The sequence below is a fragment of the Rhopilema esculentum genome, chromosome 9 (assembly GCF_057945365.1).
Source record: "Rhopilema esculentum isolate cy_ngs chromosome 9, ASM5794536v1, whole genome shotgun sequence".
Lineage (NCBI taxonomy): Eukaryota > Metazoa > Cnidaria > Scyphozoa > Rhizostomeae > Rhizostomatidae > Rhopilema > Rhopilema esculentum.
Window position 1 is genome coordinate 11,948,349 of NC_142823.1, and position 24,817 is coordinate 11,973,165.

At 37.1% G+C, this 24,817-nt stretch overlaps 2 protein-coding genes and 1 pseudogene across 2 annotated transcripts; 1 reads left to right on the forward strand and 2 right to left on the reverse strand.

Annotated features, from left to right (window-relative positions):
* Positions 1-1,202: 1,202 nt before the first annotated feature.
* Positions 1,203-23,319, forward strand: LOC148959692 (uncharacterized). The gene is made up of 2 exons (XM_089110318.1): positions 1,203-15,462; positions 16,131-23,319. The coding sequence occupies exon 1, from the start codon at positions 1,203-1,205 to the stop codon at positions 1,635-1,637; it is 435 nt and encodes a 144-aa protein (XP_088966444.1). The 3' UTR covers positions 1,638-15,462; positions 16,131-23,319.
* Positions 2,540-3,344, reverse strand: LOC148959693 (uncharacterized; annotated as a pseudogene).
* On the reverse strand, positions 4,869-5,885 carry LOC148959694 (E3 SUMO-protein ligase ZBED1-like). Its single transcript, XM_089110304.1, has one exon. It carries the CDS (start codon positions 5,883-5,885, stop codon positions 4,869-4,871), a length of 1,017 nt encoding a protein of 338 aa, XP_088966430.1.
* Positions 23,320-24,817: the final 1,498 nt, after the last annotated feature.

Sequence of the window (24,817 nt, forward strand, 5' to 3'; positions counted from 1 at the left end):
ATGGTTTTTTTGTAACTGTACCTCATGTATTGGTCACTTCTAAGGTAAAGTCAGCGGATATACAAAGAAGAAAAAAATTGTATGGAACAATTGTTGTGACCTTTGCATTTACTGTAAAGTGTGTGACACTTATTCCATATGATACAAAGAACAAAAGATTGTATGGAATAATTTTCGTGACCTTTGCATTTACTGTAAAGTGCAGGAAAATTATTCCATATAAGAGTTCTCAGTGGAGATACGAAGAAGACAACATGGAGACACGAAGAGGACAAAAAATTGTATGGAAGAATTTTTCGCAACCCTTGCATTTACTGTAAAGTGTGTGGAAATTCTTCCATATATATTTTTTATCGTCCAAATTAATTTTTTGCTGCTGCGGAGCCGCCCTCTCCGCACCGTCACTGTGCAGGAGCACTAGGTTTAATATGCAACAGGAGGAAACTTTGGTATATACTACTCATATAGTGGGCTCATTGATGTCTGTCGACTTGCTGGGTTGCTAAAATTGATGGGCTTGATGTGTTCACCTCTAGTTGTTGTTTCGAGATGTTTAGAGGTTACAAGACCATTAACAAAACAGCTCCAAACTCCAACAATGGACCTTGTTAAGTGCCAAGAGAAGGTCGCTCTTCTTTTTACGATGCTAAAAAGATGCGCAAAGAGATTGTCAGCTATTACGAGGTGTGGTACAGGGAAGCTGAACAAATTGCGTTGTCATTCGGAACTGTCCCAAATAGGCCCAGGATTGCTTCAAAGCAAATCCATCACAACAGTATTTGGCCATCAGAGAAGTGTCATCAGAGAAGTGTGATATCATAATTTGGCCTCTAACAATATTTATGCCTCTTAACAGTATTCTGAACACGCAAAAATGCGCACATTTATTTTGTTGCTTTATCGTTTACACCGCCTAAAAAGGTATGCTCAATATCATGCAAATACTCAAGAATGTTACAATTATTACAACATAATCTCAATTAATTAGTAAAGACCATATTCATTACTTATTTACTTAAATTCACTCCATCTCAAATAATATTTTAGACATTTCATTGACTCTCAGGGGCAACTTTGTATCAAAGTCGCTAAAAATGAAACTACCTTTGTAAATCATTGAACCAGTCAAGAATTTGGTTTTCAAAAAGGCCAAAAATGAGCTCAGTGGCATCAAAAATACTGGGATAGACACAGGTTTTAATATGATTCTATTAGTTTTCAGAATCTCTGTTAAAACTCCCTGGAACACCAAACCATTTAATTTCAAACATGGTTGTAGGGAAAGTGGAAATGCTTGGGATAAAGTTGCAGAGTCTCTTAATGTAGTTAAGGAGCTAAGGTTTTGTGTAGACCAGAGGGGCGCCAGAGAGCGATATGTGAAGCTTGAGAAGGCCTTTAAAAAGAAGACAAGGGAGGAGCACAGAGCCAGTGGCATCAGTCCTGAAATAACAGAGCTTGATGAAGCATTAGAGACAGTCATCGAATTTTCAGAAGCAGCTGAACAAGAAATGATAGAAGCTCAAGCTAAAAGAAAGAAACAAGTTGAAAAAGAGGTAGAAACAGCTGAGAGTGTAAGGAAGCCGTCAATGGAGAGGCTTTCACAGACAAAGAAAAGGGAAGGACAAGAAAGTGAATAGAAGAGAAAGAAATCAGGTTATGAATTGGTTGATTATTGACAGGGCAAAGAAAAGAGAGAGGAAAGTGGGAGAAAGAGTGATTATAAAATAAAGGAAAGGAATTTAGCACTGGAAGAAAAGAAACACAAAGACTTCTTAGATTTGAAAAGACAGGAACAAATGCTCAGAGAGAAAGAGCTGCAGTTACTGATGAGACAACAAGAGGAAAGGGATAAACTTATGCTGGAAACAATGAACAAAATATTAGAAAATCAGCAGACAATTTTTTAAAGGCTTGATGATCAAAAAGCAAAAATAGACTTAATAGTAAAAAGGCAATAATTTTGTGAATAAAATAGAAGAAGTTGTAGAAGGAATGAATTACACTGGGTTTCTAAATTTTTCAATTACTTCAAAAATTTTGCCTGACCATAAATACTGCATTGAGTCCCTTTCTCATTAAGGCGTTCTTCACTAAAAGACCCTTTTTTGAGTGCAGACAAACACTTATCAATGTTTCTGTTTGTTAACCTGTGTTTTCTTCTAGTTCATTCATTAATTATGTATATCAAAGTGTTAGTTTTCATCGGAAATTGCCTTAATGAGTCCTGGAACCACATCACCATCTTCTAAATACCTTTGACCAGTGGGTAAAACTCCAAGCAGTATATACTGAAACGAAGCCCCACCCACTATTCTAAAAGGCCCCCTCTTTATTGACCTTCCTTCAATGTATCAAAAAATTATCTCATAGTGGCTTAAACATTTTAAACCCTCATTTCTTGTATTTGGGAAATCAGCGCATTGAAAAAACTGATTTTTTGATAGAGTTTTCAACTTTTTGTGTGTTATTTGGGAAAAACTAAGTTTGGCAAATTTGGTAGCTTTTAAAAAAGCTGTTTCTCATTGAATCATTGCAGTTGTTATTCCCCATTGAAGTACTGAGCCAGGGTAGGTGGTTGGATGTTGAAATATGATGCTGTGTTGTTACTATACAGGCAGGTCAATGCATTGTGAAGTTTGGCACAAACAACATAGATCTTCCCAATAGCACTGAGCCCAATCTTGAGGTCTTTCTTGAAATCAGTGAACTTGAAATAGTTCACGATGTCTCCAAAAACCCACTCAACTGAGACTCTGACCTGGCTCATGGACTGATTGAAGGCTTGTTCTTCAGGGGACAGCACAACTCTCCTCGCAAACGGGCACTGGAGATGCACTCTTTGGAGATAGGCAGGGTCACCATGAATACTCAATGGCTGGCCTGTTGGTGAAAACGAGTATCTTTCCAGCTGGTCCAACAAACCAGACATTCCTTATATCCCACTGTCATGCCGCCTTCCTTCAACTGGTCCAAATAAGTTGACAATAAGGCCATTAGGTGCAACAACAGACTGGAATTTCAGGGCATGTACTCGTTTATGTCCATTGTAAACAACTCTTTGGTTTTGTTTAGGCCTACAAATTGGACGCACTGTACCATCAATAAACCCCCAGCAATTGTCTAGAGCAGCGCCTTTTTGGTGAATTGCATCTGCATATTGTTGCAGATTTTCCCATGAGAGTGAAGGCTGGTCTAGACTCCTCAAGAGATGTCCATGAGTGTCAACAATCAAGTCAATCTCTATTGAATATCATACACAACTGAGGAACTGGCCTACCAAACCTTGGAACCAAGTCTGCATATCGACTAGGGTATGACAAACATGCACAGTTCCATTCCTGCATTTGAAAACCTCAGGGAGACGCAGTGCAACTGCGAGACTATAAATATCGTCCTTCTTAAACTGAAAATCCACCAAACATTCACTCTCATCCATGTCCTCCAGAACAAAACGATCGTAATTCCGGTATGGCAGCATACCGTGAACGTTATTTCTCCTGTTGGCAATATCAAAAATTAGAACCTCTTCAGCATCCAAAAGTCCTGCAGCATGCAGCATTATTAGGTTGCCCGCCTTTTTTTAAAACAAATTTGGTTTTGGCGCCAAAGCTGCATACTACAAACTAGGTTGTGATTCGTAACATGTTTTGTGACTACAGGAAGACAAAACTAGTGCACAGACCTCTTTGAGTAGCCGTAGTGACCTATGTAGTGGATCGTAAACTCTCTAATGTTGCTTACAATGCAGTATATCACAGCAATTGGTAGAAAATGGTTTACCACAAAGTATGTCTCGACTCTGCTGTGAGACAACTTTTCTGTGAGACAACTTTTCTGTGTGGATGAATGGAAACATTGGAAATATCAGAAGTGCTGCAAGAGTGATTGGCAGTGATTGTATTTTTTCGCCTAACATGGCTAACGTTAGTAGATTCTAGGCTAATTGATTGCTTTATAACTCTTATGATTATAAATTTTTTTCTAGAACATTCCCAAAGAAGAGTACAAAATGGGAAACACGGTAATTGTAGTGGATCAGGTTTTCATGGTTACTGGAGAGACGTAAGAGAAAACACATCATATAATTTCTTTATTGTTACTGGTAGTTCTTTTGGGCATAGGGCAATTTCGGAAAATTTCCCACACAAAAGTGGCGACCAAGAAAAGAGATCACACAAAAAGTTTTGAATGGATCTACAGATCAAGGGAATTTTGTTTGATGAATTTATCAACAAATGACGTATGGGAGAAGCAACAGAGCAATCAAACAGTTAGAAAATGGTAACCATAAGGCAATGGGTGCAATGCTTAAATTAGAAAATCATTCAATAGAGACAATATGGAATTGGTCACAGAAGCAGAAGTTGAAAATAAATCTATTGAAGGAAAATAAAAGTCAATTGAGAGATAGCATGCACATGTTACATAAACATGAAAAAAAGACAGGCTGGACTAGGGCTGTCCAACTCCCCAAATTTTACTATTCGATTATTCGGATAGAATATAAGCGATTATTCGGTTATTCGGCGAATATGGGCGTAAACATGGGTGTGGTAGGGTGTGGTCAATTCAATACAATAAATGATCAAATCTCTCTGCTAAGATTTAAAACTCACAAGATTATAAATTTTAATATGGAAAGCGATTGTTTGTAAAACATACGCATTGAAATATGTTCAAGTTGTCATTAAATTTTTATTCAAAAAAATTAAAGCATTGACATTTTCTGGCAGCAGACTGCATCTCTTCTTATTAACGATGTTCCCTGCAGCAGAAAACACTCTTTCTGAGGGGACTGAAGTTGCGGGAGCACAGAGAAATCTTTTGGCCATTAATGCAACCTTGGGAAATCTTTGAGCATTCTGCTTTCACAAAATTAATGGGTTGCTATTAGGATGCATGGCAGGTTCCTCAAGAAAGTAGCTGTACTCATCTCGTAGTAGCTGTTGGTGATCATAATAATCTGATCCAAGTAGAAGTACCATGGCAGATTTCTTTGTAGCAGGTTCTTCCTCCACAACCAGCTCTTTATCAGTCGTGACAAGATTGACCAGAAACCTCACATGCTCTTGAACAGAAAATTGCATTTCAGAAGCCAGGAATTTGAGGTTCTTGTGTCTTGGGTCTAAGGCAGATGAAACTGCAGCAACAGAATCACCCTTCAAATCCATAAAAAATCTTTCCTTCAAGGCCTGTGAAACTTTCCTTTTAAATTCTCGCAGTAGCTGCCAATCCTGTATTTTCACATCCAAAACATTTTTCAACAATCCAGTGACGACAGGAAGAATACACGACACCGATGTGTTCTGCTCCGAAGACATTGCAGTTGTTGCTATTTGTAACGCATGAAGAACAGGTAACAGAGAGGTAATTTTGTTCCACTGAACTACGCTTAGAGACAACTCTTCCTCTTTTGTTGGCTTGACAATATTGCGATCAGACAGAACTGCTTGCACGCATTGCTTTTGGCTCTCCAAACGCTGAAACATTTCGTAGACACTGTTCCATCTTGTCTTGCAGCTTTGGATCAGGCGATGTTGCTCTACTTTCAATTTAATCTGGGCTGCATCAAGAGCTGTTGTTGCTGACGCAGATTTCTTAAAATATTTGACAATTTTGGAAGCAGCTTTGATGAGTAAATTCACTTCTTCGATTGCAAAGCCTTCCTTTACAGCTAATTGCAATGTATGGGCAAAACATGGCAAATCTTCCCAGTCTTCGCAAAGTCTCCCTGCAGCTACCTGGTTTGCAGCGTTATCTCTCACACAGACGCGAATTTTTCCTTCCAAACTCCACTCCATCTTCACCATCTCCAGACGTATTGCCAGGTTCTCTGCCGAATGTCGCTCGTCCATTTCACTGGTATCCAAAACAAATGTCTGCATCTCCCAGTTTGTATCTATAAAATGGGCAGTTACAGTAATGTACGACTCAGTTGCAAGTGAGGTCCACGCATCAGTAGTTATAGAAACATTAGTAATGTTTTCCAAAGTTTTTCTAAATCTCTCCTGACTTCGTTGTACATTTTATTAATGCGTCTCATTATTGTTTGGTGAGATGGGACTTTATAGTCTGGCTCAATAAAACCCATAAATTGACGAAAGCCTTTACCCTCAACCATGTAAGTTGGCATCATATCAGAGTTACACTTTCGTTGCCCAATCATGTAGTTTGTCATTGTTTGCTGATTTTTCGGTACTTTGGACAGCTGAGGCTGATGCGGAATCTCAGGATGGAGGCTGATTAGAAGTTGGAATCTGGACGTTTTGTTGTTGAGGTTGACACACTGTTGGGTGTTTGCTGCGGACATGTGACAACATGGAACTTGTTCCACCACGATAACTAAGGCGATCTTCGCACAGCTTACACTTAACTTGTTTTTCGTCTATTTTTGCAAAATATTCCCAAACCAAACTTGATCTTTTCATCTTATTTACAGTCGCTCATTGAACACAAAATTATGTCGAAAATGATTTTTACCGTTTAAATGAATGTTAAAATAAAACTTACTCAGTAAAGTACTAGCAGTTTTTCCGCTCTAAAATGACTCCTAAACAATGCCACATATGACTTCCTATTTATACGATTTTTCTAAGGTAATTTTAGCATCTTTACATCATCCCTTGCTGACAAGAGCCCCCTCAAAGGAAACTACGAAGCAGTTGCCATGGAAGGCGATTAACTAAATCACAGTAAACAGCATTCCCAGCCTATTTTAAGCGATTGATAAGTAAGGTTCAAAATAAACCTAGTTACGTAATGTTTCAACACCATTACCCAGAAGAGGTGCTCATATCTTTTATCGTAGACGTAAAATTCTTAGATTTGGAAGTGGCAAAAAATTACTGAAGTGCAGAAGACTAACTCATTGAAATTTGGCTCTATCAAAGAATGCAACTCCAGTGAATTATTCAGATTCAAAAACTATTTTTGTAATATTTTCCTTTATTATAGGAGAACCCATTCGGCGTACCCTGATTAGCGAATTCCCCCGTCCCCATATCAAGATTGCCTCGATGCCATATCTCAGGTGTCCATAAGGCTTTGATGATTCAGAGCTCTATAAATGCTCTTCGATAAACCTGAACCAATTCTTCGCAGGTTTACCAACGCTATGCAGACCCCCTACCCACCCAGTTTGCTTAGGATGCAGTTTTCCCCGCAGCATGCATGCATTTTTATTTTTAATCTGTCATTGCTATTCGATCAGTCATCCTATTCGACTAGTCATTGCTATTCGATGATCAGTCATCGCTATTCGACCAGTCTTGCTATTCGATCAGTCACTGCTATTCGATCAGTCATCGCTATTCGACCAGTCATTGCTATTCGAATAGCCGTTGCTATTCGATTAATCGTTGCTATTCGAATAATCGAACTATTCGGTTACACCCGAATATTCGATTAGTGTATGACGTAACCAAATACCTAGCCAAGCAACCGAATATCTATTATTCGACCTTCGGTGGACAGGCCTAGGCTGGACTGAAAGCTTCAAAAGCAAAGATCGTTAATCGAGTAAACTGCTAAAATTGCATCATAAGCAAATGCCAATAGAAGAAGATCGGTTACAGAAAAAAATACAGAGTTAGAAATAAAGTGGAAGGCAAAGTACAGGGTCAAGATAAAAGCCCCATTGTAAGTACAGAGGTAACGATAAAACAATCTCAGGGAAAAAACAAGGATTGGTTACGGTTTAAGAACTAACTTTTTTTAAGTCCAAGATCAAAGTATAGCCGAATTTAGTAAATTCAACTATTTGAGGAAGCCTCGTTACAACAACAACTTGGATTGCCACATTTACCTTATATGAAGTAGCAAAAAGAATCCCGCAAACAACACATGAAAAGGACATCAAAAATAGATAGGGGCTTATACAGGAACTAGATGGACTTAATCAAATCACAAATATTTTATCAAAAATTTATTTCTTTGTTATGCAAGACAGAAGAACAATCCTTTAAAATCTTCAAAGAACTGCAAAAAACTGCGAGCATAATCTCCCTCTGCCATTGTAAGCCAATATCCAGGAAACCATTTTGAGATTCCCAGGAGGCCTAGATTCTCAGGATATTTTAGACCTTCATCTTTGCATGACCTGCATCAGCCAAGAGAATGAGCCTCAAAGTGAAATGTGTTAAACTACCGTAAATGGTCAATTAACACAATGGCAGCTTAACGATGATATCCAGTTTATTTCTTTCTTAGCAACGGTGTCTATTCAAAAGAAACACACCATGTTGCCCTACAAGCCCAATTTGATATCCCAGAGGCCATGTTTATGTGAAAAGACATGCCAAGTACTTTTCAGGTTAAGGCACTCTGTGTGTTTGTGTTAATCTTCAGTTGAATATTTGTTTGAACTGTAAATTCAACTGCTCAACTTTATTCTCGAAAATTATTGTCGTAAAAAAAACCAAATTAACGATTGAAAAAAGTTGTCTCTGCTGCACTGAAAAGCCACGATAATGCCCAAATGAACACAAGTTAGTTCTCACAGCCAGAAACCTGAAAGCTGTTAAATGCAAAATTATTGACGTTGTGCACAGCATGTTACAAGACAGCATTCGATAAAGGTACAGTGTGATTAAAGTTAATTACAGAAGCCTTGGAGATGTACATTCCTTCTAATGGTATTTCTTCTTAACAACGTTTTGTTTATAACAACAGGTTGGTTATTATAGACGTTTGAGACGAAATCCCCAAAAGTAATATCTTCATTTTTCATACATTAATTGATCCAATAATCTTGAAGTGATGGTTTTCACTGGCATCAAACACGATTCTCACTTTACTGATGACAACCTCTTCCCTGATAACAGGTGTTGTGTGTAGTTGCGCTGCGGTGCCGCTTATTGAATAACAAAAGAGCTGCGGTATCATTTATTGACTAACAAAAGGACTTAACACATTTGATTGTTGTATTGTATTCAATAAATAGCTATAAGAAAAGAACCTTTTGCTCACTTTTGTTAGGTGTTTTTCAGGTGATTAGAACGTTGGTTTTTGCCTTGATGTTGTTCAGTTTTTATGTTGGATGCTATTATTAAATTTTGTTCACCGCTATCCGATTTTTTTACTGTGATCTTGACTTAAACACAAATCAGATCACTGGACTATTTATACACTTCCAAAAAGATACAACAACAGGGTTACGTGGCATATAGTAAATCCTCTTTCCAGTTGGTACCTCTGGTGCCTCTTCAATTATTTCTATCTCTGTTGTTCTCTGATAAAAGCTTCATACCTTTCTCTAACATTATCCTTCATCTTTGACATCAACTTTTTTAATCCTACTCTGCTTTGTCCCTCATTTCAATTCTGTGGTTGCCTTTCGTCAATCCAGGGTACTTTAATTGTATATCTTCCTTCTTCATTTTGCTCTATATTTTCCATAAATTCCTTTCTTACTTCTTGCTGATCAAACTCTTGTTTATCTTCTATGCCAAGCACATCTAATCTATATAACTTTTCATATTCTTCATTTTTTGTCTGAGTGAAAAACTTTGATCTGCTCCACCCCTTTCTCCATGAACTGTCCAGCCAAATAATGCTTCATCAAACAATTTCCAGTTTTCATGTCAGTGAATGTTGGATCTCCAAACAAAATGTGGAATTCATAGGTCCCATTTCTACTTTCTTGTATATGAAAACCCTTTAAATGGGAGTATTTCGTTTTCAAACCTTTGCTTTGTGTTCTTTCTGCTTTGGCCAAGTTTCTTTGGTCTAGTCCCACAACTTCAAATTCAAAACCCTCTCTTTTTTAGGTACATGTCTTTATTTCATAAACTGCTCTTTTGGCACTTTCCCCTTGTCCCTCTGCTGTTTTTAGGCTGATTTTTTCTGACCTTAGTGGCCTTAGCTTCAGCAACTCTTCACCTTTTTGCTGATATAATTCTTTGTGGTGCCAATTTTAAAGTATGCCCCAAATCTGCTCCCTATTAAGCTCAACAGATTTCAGTGGTAATATACCATCATCACTTTGAGTGTAAACACTTAGGCTTGCTTCTACCCTCTAAACTCTTTCTTCATGTAAACTTGAATGGTGGCTTCCTTGGCATATAAAAAAACTCTTTTGGTACAATCTCTTCCAAGATGGCTTTCATCACACTTGAAGCATAACCTTTTTCAGTCTCAGTCAAACGTATATATAAAGCACAACCCTGTATTTCCCCTCTAGAAAATGTCTGATAACGTCAGTTTTCAAACCATTGGCATTGTTTGGCACTTAAGGTCAATCAATTAATAGTATTGGTAATTCTTTTGAGTATTATTTAAATCTTGTGTTATACAGATATAGCTTGTGTTATACAGATATTGTGTTATACATGATTATGTTCCTACCCTGAATCTTGGGTATGGAATAGATGCAGCATCATCTTCAGCATCAAGCCAAAAGAGATATGAAGGAGGTTCGAAAAGAGTTTCTGGAAAAAAGAGGAATAATCAAGGAAAAAATTCTTTATGGAACCCTTGCCATCCTGTTCACCCGATTCTTATGACAGTTTAGGTGGATCATTTCAAATAGCAGAAAGCTTGGCAAAAGATTTTGATGACGAAATTACAGAAGCTAAAAATGATCAGCGTTGCATAACAGAAATTGAGAGGTTGGTGGAAAAACTGAAGTGTCTAACTTTGGAATTAAGTAATGTATGAAAAGAAAGATGGTTTAAATGAGCAGTAAAAGTTATCAAAGTTTTGCTTCAATGTTGTAAATACAGATGAAAAAGCTCAATTTTATACAGGTTACTATCATTGGCTTGCTTCACATGGATTTTTTATTTTCTCTCTCCTGTTTTGCCAAATTCTGCTGTTTTTGATCCAAAATATATCCTTCTACTAGTTTTCATGAAGTTGCATTTGAATCTTCTGAATCAGGACCTTGCTTTCCTCTTCCAAGTCAGTAAAGGGACTGTTTCCTGAATGCCAGTCTTCCAATTATTGCAAGCAAAGTAGCAGGTTCATTCACTGGCCAAACAAAGAGGATGGATTGGGAACACTTCCAAACCATTCAGGAAATGCTATCCACGTTGCAGGGTAATAATCGACTGCATAGAAGTCTTTAGAGACCGTCCAGGAAATCTTGAGACTAGGCAATTAATTTGGTCAAATTATAAGCACAATAACACCTGGAAAGTTTTTATAGGTATTTCACCAACAGGTCATATTATTTTTGTATCAAGGGCATATGGTGGAAGAGTGTCAGACAAGGTTATTACACAGAGGAGTGGATGTTTGGATTTGCTAGAATATGGTGATTAGGTTTTTGCAGTCAGAGGTTTTTTAGTTGAGGATAATATCCCAGGTCACAGTGCATCTTTGATTATACCGCCATTTACAAAAGGCAAAAGCCAGCTGAGCCAAAGAGAAGTAGAGATAAGTAGAAGAATTGCTAGAGTCAGAATTCACAATGAAAGGGGAATTGGACGCATGAAGAATTTCAGAATTCTTAGTACGCCTATGCAATTGAACATGGTGCCAAATTTTGATAACATAATTGCAATCTGTTCTGCCATAACTAACCTGCATCCAAAGCTTGTTAAGTGAAAGTCTGAAGTCAATGCCCAATCCTCATATATGCCATGTTTCGCATTTTGTGCAGCTGCAGCTAGACGCATGTAGTCTTGAACAGTCGAGTTTTGATGTTCTGAGATGATTGTCAAATTATAAGATCACACTTCTCTGATGACCTGCCCTGTTCAGTCAAGACCCTGTCCTGGTTTTGATGTTCTGAAATGATTGCTAAGTGGGTGGTATTTATTAGAACAGCCATTGCTTAGAAATTACAAGGTAATCAAACTTATTTATGTGGTGAGCAGTTTGGGCAGAAACATTTTTTTCTTGGTTTTCTTCCAATGTCCACACAGTTGTAATGGAATTTTCCTATTGCGCAGTTTTCCCCAGCACATAAAATCATTTTCCCATATGCTTTATTCTTAAAGACAAACCACAATTCATCACTACGAGGCATTTCTTTCTATTTTGAATAAAAATAGTTTTCTTGACTAATTTAGTAGGCATGTAGCAGTTATTGAAAGAAGCTCTTTGAATATGCTTTTCGATATCTGTGCAAACAACAAAATCACAGTACTTGAAGGACAAACATTTGAAATTGTATTTGAGCCATGTATCAATGGTTTTGCTTTAAAGAGAGAGCACTATCAAGACAGAAAGTAGGGTCTTCATTAGGAGCATTTTGAAGGCTTTCTCCTTGTTTTTGAAAGACCATTTTATTTCCAAAATTCCTCTACTACAACAAATGGCCTGTCCTTAAATCTCTGCAGCCATATGAATTCTGCCAAGTAGTCGGGTATAAGTTTGCGATTTGTTGAACCATGCTGTGACTTGAATCTATTTTTTGCCTGTTGCCACATTGCCTCCATGTGGTTTGTAGTTGTCCTGGCGACTGGGTCAACAAAATTGTAAGTGTGTTTCACTGTCCTGTGTTGGTATTGGAGGCACAACCCAAGTTTGCAAAATTGTTGGTAAGGTTACAGTATCCCTTCGAGAAACTGGAACCTGGAACCCTTTTTTGTCGACCGGGTCATATCATCCAAATATCCAGTTTTGAGGAAGAATTCTGCCACAATTGTATTTCCTCTTGGTGAACAGGCTCTCATCCATTTCCACAAAGCGCCCAGGTCCGTCAATCTGTTGCAGATTGTTAAGAAAATGCTCCACTCAGACATCGCCCAGAATTGCTTCGAATCAACCACCTTGTGTTCGCCTTTGATTTCAAGTTCCTTAAGGACCTGCTTCTGCGACAGGCCCCTTCTTTGTCCACAGTCTAAACTCTAGAAATAGGTAAGCCCTATTATTTGCCACAAATGCAACTTCGAACCTTCAAAGAAACTCCCCTTGCGTATGTTAAACCTTCTTCGACATTGTGGGCATCGCCATGTTACCCCATCCTGGCATCTATTGAAGGCACCAACATGGCAGCGCTCACTCGACATCATTTGTGCAAGCAGCCCATTCTGCCCACACCAGGCAATTGTAGCAGGAATGTTCTCTGTGAATTGTCTGCATATTCCAAATAGAGTCATTGCATTGAACTCGTCAAAATTGGGAACAAATCTTGCCATTTTGTTGATGGTTTTTCTGCAGACAGTCCTCCAAAGTGACTTACTCTTCGTTGGGAATACATTGGGTGCAATAATCATTAACACAGTTTCTAGACACCAATAGGCTGCCAAGGCAGCTGGTGTGAAATTTCCATATTGTTAAAAATGCACAATTGAAAAGCTATTATGTTAGTGAAGTATCTGGTTGAAGCTATCAAATGTCGCTCCACAAACAAAATTTTGTAATTAGGAATTGGGAAATTAGTAAATTATAAGTACGTATAAATTTAGTTATTCGCATGTTTAAGGAACCAAATTAGATACTTACAGATAAAGCAAATTAAATAGACTCGTGGAAGCAGAAAATTAAGGAACCATAAATGCACACAACATCCTGCACTGTGCACAGGCACATGGTTAAATCGCAGAAAAAAACCGTAAGTTAAGAAGATTAGCATATTAATCAGTATCTTTGGATAGTTGGAGCAATTTCATATAAAAGACAAATTGAAACACTAAAGTAGAGAGAGAGTAGAGTCTCTCGAAATTTAGGTAAGGGACGAGCAACGTAGAGTCACGTAACAATTGTATGTGGAATAAAACCGAAAATTAAAGATGTACGAAAACGATATGGTCCTTTTCTTGAGAAATTCGGTTCACTTCTGAAACCTCTTTCGAATCAGTAGAGTGAAGCAATTAATGCAACATCAAGGATTTTGCAAATTTTTTCTCCAATAATAACAGACTTAGTTTTAAACTTCTGGATACTGCTTGTTATTATTAGATACTTGCTTACATCTTTGGACCATCATTTTTTTTCACCAAATATAAATGTTAGAGGTATTGTGAAATAAAAAGACAGTTGAAGAATGGCGGTTAGCCACTTAAAAACCATCAACACATGAAAAATCTATAGCTTTTCCAAACGCATTTACAAAACAGGGCGTTTTCCCTCATTCTTAAGAGTGTTGCCAGCAATCATTTTCTCTAAGTTAAATCCCCGGACCCTCTGCTGTCGGACTCCTTTTTGCCCTTCCAATCTTCCAACCCTGGCTATGCCACTGGTCTGGAGCACAAGCCTGACCCTGACCTGTATCTGAGCATCATGTACATTTTGTTTTTATTTATAGGAACCATATTCATGTACATGCTCTTAACACAGTACTCCTAAGAAAAATGTGCAATTCTAAATTTTCCTTGATTGAGGGGTAGTGATTATTAGACAGAGACAGCAAAGCTAATAAATAAATTTACACTCACGTAACATATGACCTATGTGTTTTTGACACCAAATGAACAGATCTGGTTTTTAATTTTTGGTTGATTGCAAGGGCGAACAATACAGTGGATGTGACAGAGAGGCAGCTTAAAATTTCACAGTGCGCAAAGAGGAATTAGTTGCAGTGCAGGAACTCTGAAGTTTTATACTGTTTTCCTATTAATTTTTGAAACAGTGTTTAAAATTAAAAGAGTACAAACTGTTTATATACCGAATGATTTTCTTTGATCTATTTATTAATTTATTTATGTATGTTTCCATTATTTGTCCATTATTAACATTAATTAAGTATATCAATTTCAGCATGATCCCAATGTTTTAATTTTTGGTGTGTAAGCATGGCCTTCTCGAGACAAGAAGGATGTTCAGAAAATGGAATTCTCCCAATCAATACAAGAGCTTTCTGAGATTTACATCGATCTGCAATATGAAATCCTTTCTTTCTTTCCCCAATGTCTGTCTCTAGAGTTTAAATGAAGCTGAAGGCAAAATGGTTTTTGATTGTGTCACTTATGTAACACAATATGAGGATAATTTGGTAATGACACATAGAGTTGCTCTTACACAAGTTGGGGCATTATAAAAGGATAAAAATAATCTCTCATACAAACGATGTGCAGGAAAAAGCCAGAACCAGTAAGTTTACACCTGTCAAGTTTATTGAATCAAATTTCACTGCATTTGTTCACACAGTGTAACTGGAAATTAGCTTATCAGCTGATGAAACAAACGCCAACTGGCAATAGCTTAATATCATTTCTTACACATGAAAACTTATATCCAGACAGAGCACCCTGCTTTAGACTTTTGTGCAATAGCTTCTTGTTTGAGAGTCGGAAACTAGCGATTCAATAGTTCAGGCTCCTTCGCTTTGAATGCTGCATATGATTCCTGCAATTCGCCTTCTGAGCAAGAGAGCATGTCATTAACATATCCTGATGAAAAATAGAAGTAGCATTATCAAAGGCATATCAGACATCCAGTTTGCTAATAGTTTTAATGTAATTTCTTTATTACATTATTCTTAATATAGATTTGTGCAAGTTTTAAAATAGAAATATCATAACTTGGAGGAACAGTAACTTTACGAACAGCTTCTTCATCAAGTTTGAATTTAAGGTAAACAACATTGTAACACTTCTCTCCACTTACATTTTCTTGAGGTCAATTGACGTTCTCATTGAAATGGCACACTGCAAGAGTTTCTTTAAAAGAATGCAATGTCTTTGGATGATTTTCTTTCCTGTCAGGTCAATGTCTTTAAATTACTGGACAAGATGATATGCATTAGCATCATTTGAGGAAAATGGAAATCATTTGTTTACCATACTAGTCATACCATTTATAAAAACACTTAGTTACCTGCAAATTGTACCCATCCATGACAAATCTGTCATCTTTGGATGTCAATGATTCAGGGTGGAATGAAAACCTTCAAAACAACTTGTTTGTGCATCTGATGATAACTTTGTCTTCAACAATGGTCTTATTTGTAAGGATAACATTCAACCCATCATATACTTTGCTTCCCGGTATAGATAATTTGTATTAAAATTAAAAGCTATTGGCTCTTGCTTCTCAGCATAAAACAGGTGATGTTGAAATACTTATTGTAAAGGCAAAGTTCATAGGGTCTGTAAAATGCATTCTATCTTTTTAATGTGTATTTTTGAAAATATATTATCAATTTGAAACTATGTTAATTTGAAGTAATTTTAAGCAAAGTAGAAGCGAAACCCATATGGAAAAACTTTTTCTTGGCTGCAAAATATGTTTTTATTTTTTAGACAGAAACACAACAAAAAAGCACCTGCCAATTTTTATCCATAGACGTCTTTCAAGTTAACCATGATTGGTTCCTGTGTAGAGAGGATCAGGATGATCTGTGTGTTTATTTGACATATGTCTCATGATTGAAGTCCATTTGGCAACTGTGTTCCAGGTATCCAAAACCACGACTAATGGCAACTGACCAATCAGGAACCTGTCTAGAGACCCTTGGTGACCCCATGTGTTGGCAAAATTCTCTGGACGTCAAATTAGATGATTTCAGTAAAAGGTCGAATGTACTATGTATTTTTGTGCGTTATTTATCCACATGTGTGTTTTGATATTAACAAAATTAACAATCTTGAAAAAAACATGTGAAAGTCAAGAAGCGTGAAAGTGTGTTGTAGATCAATCAAAAATTAGATCGCTTAAGATGGGCTCCAGTCTTACTGGATTACCTTCTTCCGAAGGGTCGTTTTTTTCCATCGACTTTGCCTGGCCATCTTTTCTCAGCCTTAACACGTCCTTGGAGAAATTGAAATTGCGGAAGCTAATTAAAGATTCGCTTTATATTCATGTACTGATGATTCCGACTACTATGCATTAGTAAGACAGGTGGGCTCTGTTCACTATCCTAGTGTTTGGTTTAATGTTCACTACTTCCACAAAAAAGGGGGGGGGTAGCAATTTATCTCAGGTAAAGAGTTTCAGGCTTACTATAATCACTTCCTTAATTGTATTGGGTTTAAAATACTCATGGTCAGGAAACAGAGAGTGGTCAACTTGTCTCGATCCCCTTTCTTGCAACTCTGTTTTCTAAAATATTTTAAAAAATTGTAGCTTGCTTTCAATTATAGATATTTTAGAGAGAGATGCATAGTTTAATATCTTTATCAATTAAAACAAAAGCGTGCTATGATTTGAATAAACAAATTATAAAGAGTTAATGCCTAAACTGTACAGTATAACAGAGTTCTGCAAACACCTTCACATTAAAAAATAGCAGGTTTATAAATATAAGTTGATGTGTCTGGTTTTGTCTGACGGTATTTTAAAAACCCCTGCGCCCCCTGGCCAGCATCCCTGGGAGAAAGTAACAAACATGCAAAAAATACAACAGAAACAGAACATCAGTTTACCTTGTGGATGATGGTGCTGAAGTTCCCGTCAAAGACAATTAGGGCACTGCATTGGTGGTGAAGCTTTTGCAACGACCTCCTGGAAACATTCTACACTGGGATGAAGGACTGCCCGCGATACAAGCGTTACCAACAACGGCAGCCCCTTGTCCTTGCTTATATGGACGCCATCTTTCTACGACCTCAAACGGCAATCCTCCAATTTGAAAATTTGGCTTCATGTCCAGGTACTGGATTTAAAGCTTCTTGCACTCTTCGGCCATCATCTTGCCATATAGCTCCTCTCGAATCCAAAATTCATCAAGCCGCGGCAATATTGATACGGCAATAATCTGTGTTTGATAATAAAAAATAAATGCTGTGAACTGCACATTGCAAAGAGGTTTTACCTGCTAGAACTTTTATTTGCAGATGTGACTAACGACAGGAACACAGTTCTCAAACAGACCATAAGAAAATGAAAAAAGAATGCTCCCCTAAAGAACAAATTTATGTTACCTGAGCCTTTTCACAATCATTAAGAAATGATAATGATACTTTTTATTTTATTCGACACGTGAAAATCAAAACTCAAAGACAGATAGTTTTACCAAAAAATGTGAGGATAGCCTTTCTAACATTTGCTTTGGAGAACTTTTGCTGCACAGTGACAAGCAACCCATAGAAATCATTCCTCGCACGATCAACCATAACATGTTGCAATATATCATTCGTACCAACGAGTAATGCAGCTGTGTTTGGGGTCGCCCCTGTAGGGAATTTTGCAGCCAAAACTTCTTGCTCAACGTGCCAGAAACATCAACCGGGCGTTGAATTAACACACCAATCCTTGGGACATGGAACATCCCCTTGCACTAGTGGGTGTAACTGTGAGCCAGGAAATACTGCCACCTGTGATTTTCAAAAGTCTCTTTAGGAAAAATGTTATTAATGAATCAGGACAAATATTTCACAAGATAACGAAATCACAGTCTCCAAGTGTAGACGGATGTAATTGCTATATGTGTGTATTACCTATGCATGCTCAGTGTGCTGCTATTTAGATAAAAAGCTTCGTAATTAAGATTGTAGGATAGTTGCGAGAGATGGGTTGTATAATAAAAGTAAATTTTGTGTAAGTTATAATTGAAGGGAAATGAAGTTTTCGCTGAAATAACAAAAAGATTGAATGCTTCTAGATCTACATTCATATGTAAACTTGGAAGAAAATACTGACCAAGTTGTTAGTCTCCTCCTTTGGACAGCTTATGCAGCAGTTTTGCTTCCCGGATATATCAATCTTCCAGAACTTTGCTTTAGATCTTTTTCCTGTTTCCTTGACTCCTTCTCCATGAATTCCCCAACTAACACGTATTCCATATTTATTAGGGTATCCAATAAATAGGGTATCCAACCTGAATGCGCTATTCCACTACCACACTCGCTTATATACCGACATGTAACATCATTATTATTAATATGCAGCAATTAGAAAGAAAAAACCCCTGATTGGCTAGCATATTGGGATGGACTTCCTTAACCAAACTTTGAAAAAATCGTTGACAACCTTTACAGTAGATCTACCAGAGAGAATTTAACATATAAATGCAAATATTTTCTTTGAACATGCAAAACATCGGTGACTAAATGGTGGAAGAATATCCATGATGGTCATGCGCTTTCGTACATTTTGGGAGGCTGTACATTTTCTTGTGCCAATTAATGTTGTTACAATATGGTTTCCGTGTGACTAAACCAATATATTCGATGCAACTATGTAAAGTCGCTTGGAAGCTAATCTAATCACGTTTATGTTTTTTGTAGACTGCAAAAGGGAGGTTCCTTGAGGCGTTTTGTTCTTCGTCAGACGATCGAGTCACCATTTAAATCGCTCTTTTAACAAGCCATAACGAATCCATTACAGGTATCCAAAAAGGGGGAATGCAAAATGGTTGACAGTGCACACCAATAGGGAGATCACGAATACCTTTGAGCCAATACCTCATTCCCTTTTTCATTGCCTGCTTGGATAATTTTTTTGGTGATACTTTTGGAAACATGCCAAAAATCATGGTAATGCTGAGTGGAAGGTTCAGAGATGCGTAGCCATTTTGCTATATCTCTATGTCTATCATTGATGCGATTGTCTTTTTATAAGCATTCCTTTACTGGTAATATTTTGAAAGGAAGGTTTCGCACCCTCCAGTTCCATTGCATTGCTACTTTAGCCTTTATTTGACTGAAAAGTGAGAAACATATTTTGATAATTTCGGAATCAAATTTATAAAGGAAACTGATTTTATTTATAGAAATACAGATCTCTTTCATATATTACATGATTGATTTTCAAACAAAGCTCTGCTGTTACCTTCGGTTATAGACAACTGAAAAGAATTTCTTGTAGGTACCCACAATTACCTGCAAAAGTTCAAAGTGAACCAATTTGGAGATGCTGTGTAAAAACACCGTTTACCCTCAAAATTTGGCATTATGCCCCATTGAGTCAAACCTTCCATCTCCAAACCACATTGTATCTTTTACTGTTCTTTAGCTGTTCAATCATTTGTTGACTTTTTTCCATTGTGTAACAAAACAGATGGGAAGAGAAAGCGATTTTGGTGACCTAAGAAGGATCTTGTGCAAATCACTGACATTCCCATGTGATTCAACATCAAGAAAACCCGATTTATGCTAACTCCAGACATTAATATTCCAAAACTTAGCATGAAGTTTCCTGCTGGGAATTTTCAAAAATTATATGGTTGGCTTCGCCATGTGAAAATTATTCCACAGTGGTTACGTCTCTGGATAACAGTCACCATGGTTCTATTTGACTTCATTTGGCAAGTTGGGTTTTCACTCCTGCAATAGCAGAACAACCCAAACAGCACTGCCAGCATGAAGTAGAATTCCAAAAACTTTGGTTCCTTTAAAGGATGTGTTCCAGATTCCACTCTCTTAAGAAAAATCCTATGTTATCACATTTTTTATAAATTAATTTTATTTAATATAAACATGTATATATTTGGGAAAAGGCTGACGTTTCCTTGTTTGAAGAGTGAAATGTTTTCCAGAAAAATAATCAATTTTCTTTTATCATTGTTTTACTAAAACATTGTCTAAATATTCAAGTATTTTTTCATTTACTAAGAAGAGGAAGGTCTCAAAATCAAGGGTCTATTTAAACTAGAACAATCATGCTGAAATTTGAATATACTCTATTCCCAAATTTTTGTACTGTCTATTAATATCCAAAAAGTATTATTGTTAAACCCCACTTAAAACTTCTTTTTTTCAAATGTTGACCAGTTTGATGAACCAGGACAAAAGTATTGGGAAAATATGCCAAAGATCTACTGGCAAGAAGGGACCATTTGTTTTTGCCTCAATGCTTCAAGCACAATCCCAGGATATAGGGTGCAATGCACTCTAAGTAATTTTTATGTGACCAGGGCCTCCAGACTCTTGAAAGACTTGGGAAATTAAATACGGTTGTTGAAAAAGATTTCATAGATTCTCTAAAAGTTTTAACAAAAGCATTGTTTTGGTGCATTGCTTTTCTTTCTGATTAAGTTACAGTTACAGGCAGTTGATTCCAAACCAGAGGCGGAACGTAGTAGCTTTTTGCGATGTAAATAGAACTTGTAATAATTTGATATATATATGGTTTGTAATTGTCACAGAGCCCAAGTCCCATACCTTTAGCCGCTACTACCCCCCATAACAACGCCTCTGTTTCAGAGACTTGACTTGTAAAGAAATCTCCATGTGGACTCCACTTGCGCTCCACAATACATGTAAACAAATCTCCATGAGATATTCAAAGAAAGCTCCACAAGACATGTAAACAAAGCTTCACAAGTGTGAAGCACAGATGATGATAAAAGCGGAAGTGTATGTAAAATATAAATGTAAAATAAACACTTAATGTAAACCCCCTGAGAATCCTTCAATTTTTTTTTCAACTTCCATATCTGAGTTTTCATTGGTTTAAATCTTCCTTGCAGCATTTGGCAATTGTCTGGCCAAATGTCCTGTTCAGCACTAGAACTGGCATCTTGCAAACAATCTTCAACGCTAGATTCTTTGTCTTTGAATATCTAAGAATAAGAAATGACGCTCTAGTCGTAGTCCATTGAAATATGTTTAAATATATATTGCACTGAAATGCGAAATAATAATATCCGATTGATCAACTTTGGCGAGTAGAGGATTTATAGGTCATAGGCCTATAATGATTGGCCAAAATGCACCCCGGCTTTCATTCACGATGTGTCATTTCTGTAGGTGCTGCCTGTCTATTTGCTACATCAATAGTTAGAACAGCAAGCTCATTTAACGTTGGATTCAAAACCAAGGCTTCTAGCGACGTCTCTGTTCATATTGTAGCAGGCATCATCAAAATGTTTAGAGCAACAGATTGAACTTTTCAACGGCTGACAGTCTTTCTTGTGCCTATGTACAAAGCACACCAGTCTCACGAATCTTTCTGGGTAAAGAGTTTTTTTTGGATATTTGTGAAAGGATATAACTTCTGTAAATTATTTATTCTTACAGCTTTTGTTGTTTGGCCCACCAGCAACACAAAGAACAGCCTCCAACAATCTTTTTGCAGTCACACTATTCCTCACGCTTATCTGTTTTGAATACTTTTGATTGAGTACTCACATGCCAAGTCATCATCTTGACATCACAATTGAATGCAAAATATTTCTGTGAAATTACTCAAAATTCTGACTTTGGAAAACTGTAACTTTCGTTTAGGACATCATTCCCGACTAATAATTTCCAGGCATTTTTATCTGAAAACATTTTATAGACAAAAATTTGAATATTCAAATGTTACCCATTCAAATGGAAGCTGACAATTGGGTGTCTATGAAAGACCAATGGTGTCTCCATCTTCTTACCATACTTTCAGAAATACATGGTTTAAGCGTTATTGCACCGATAGGTTTGTCTAAGAATTCAAATGCACTCAATCAACTTGAATTCCAAGGGTTAAATGAGACCCCGTTCACACTACAGAAAAAAGAACAGAACTCTTTGGTTCATTGCCTGAAAAAGCGACGATAGCTCTTCCATTTACACTAGGCATCTTGGTTCAATTCTAGTTTTGGAATGGCTCTGTTCTTCTTTGGTTTCGCTGAAATGCCAAACTCTTTGGTTCTGTTCCCAACACATGCTTGTTTTCTCTAGTGTTAACAGTCAGGAAAGAAACTTTTTGGTTACAATTGAAAACAAGGTTTAATCTAAAGTTGGGGAGAGGCTTTTTTATAGTGTCAGTCATCAATTCCGTGTCACTGCGCATGCTTCGCATGAAAGTTCCCTTGTTTTTTACTCAGGGGCAGCTGGGAACCGAATTCTTGTTAGAAGGGGGGAAGATATAGACTCATTGAGGTCCTACCCCTGAAAAAAGGTTTTTTATGTATTTAAGTCTTAAGTCTAAATTTGAGATTAAAAATGGGTTTCTTCAGAAAAGGTCAACCACATTCCATGGGAAGGACTCTATTAATCTGGTCTATACAATAATTGATTTTGAAACAGCTTACAAATTCTGAAATTACCCCAATTAGAAAATGATTTCTGCCTCATGTCTATTAAAGGTCATGTCATGTCTATTAAACTACTTATAGTACAGGCTATAATAATTATGTTATAAACTTTAAACCGTGGACCGGGCTACGCAGAGAATTAAGAGCGAAAACACCCTTTGCATATTATCAACAAAACCTTTTTATATATTTGTAGTGATTCCATTCATTCTAATTTTTCCTCAACTATCGCCATCCATTTTTACTTTGTTTATTTTACCTACAGTAATTTCTTCACATCACTACCTCATCACTACACGCTACGAGCATATCACTATGTCAACATTTCCTCTCTTTTGTTTAGGCCCTCATCAACCCTACACATCTACCTAAATCTCAATTCATAAACTATTCACACTTAGCCTAGCCCTTCCTATCCTTTGTTTTCCTTACATCATTCGTGTTAATTTTAGATATTCATTTCTGTATATAAGCATGTTAATTTTTATGTAAGTCAGTTCAGTTCAGTTCACATCAGAGTTACACAGGCAACACACTGTCTCTCTCACTGGCTCCGTGTTCTCTGCACGTAAAATAAGACACGCTGGGTAGGAAATGACACGTTAGTCAAGGATGGTTTTATTAGTGAACGAATCGCACATAACAAGGCTCAATTCTCGTTACACTAAATATTTATAACTGCAATCACTTTACAACACCGCATGTTCCTACTCCCTACTCCAATCTAATCTAATCACCTCCGACGTGCTGAGCTGCAATCCGCTGCGCATGCCGCTACGCAGTACTTTACAACACACTCCCGGGGGTTGATCACCTATTCTGATCTAAATTACACAATATAGTTCAAATTTAATAACAGCTTGTTGCAATAAGAAACATCAACATAACATAACAAAACAAAGCAGTATAAATGCGATATAAAACTACAAAACTTTATAATGTCGGTTCAGTTCTCCTATTATTGCAACATTGCGCCTTGGCCTATCGAGAGTCTGCGTGTCCTTTTGTGGTAATTCGCTGATCTTGCACAAATGCATATCTTCGTTGTTAGAAGACTCTTCGATGTTTTTACCTACATGGAGTTCTAATGGAATCAGATGTTTAATTGAGCGAGTAAATACACGTTTACCTCCTGTTTCCGTAGGGATCTCAAGCCTTGCCGCTCTAACATACCCGTCTTTTCCTGGCAACAATTCTGTAATTTTTCCCATTTTCCAAAAGCACCTTTTTGTCAACAATTCTTCAATAGAACTACATCTCCTGCAGATATAGAAATACTGTTAGGAATCTGTTTCGATTTAAAGAATTCCATAAGTCCTACAAGATATTCCTTTTTCCAACGCCGAGTGAATCTTGCTAACAATTTATGATGGTACCTTGCCTGTTGGACCAGGCTTCATATGTGCTAAGAATTTCTGCATGTCTATGGTTAGAAGATTGTGCTAAATTTCTTCCATTTACAAGTTGTGGCAGTGTCAAAGGATACGATATTCCCCTTAAATCAAGATGCATATAGGTTAGTGGCCTTGAATTTATGACAGCTTCTATTTCAACTAAAATGGTGTTTAATTCCTGAAAACTTAGGAATGCGCGTCCTATATTCTTGATCAAACAACGCTTCACGCTTCTAACTAATCTCTCCCACCAACCACCTATCCATGGACTTTTTTCCTACAATGAATTTCCACCTGAGACATTGACTTGTGAGATGCTCGTATAGCTTGGGGGAATGAAATAGTTTCTTTACTTCCTTTGACATTGCCTTATACGTCTTGGCATTATCACTCATGATTAATCCAAGTACACCTCTTCTTTTGCCATTGTATCACTTATGTGGCCAAGGTGCAATGACATATGTTGGGTGCCAACATCAAACATTTTGAATAAGTAACAACGACCAAAACCATCAACGATGACTGGAAGGCAATACACGTTTTAAACAAAATTATGCTTAAAAAAGATTATAGTAGACACTATTGAAAGGATTATAGTCGTTTTTTTCATAATTATGATTTTTTAGGATTTTTTTAA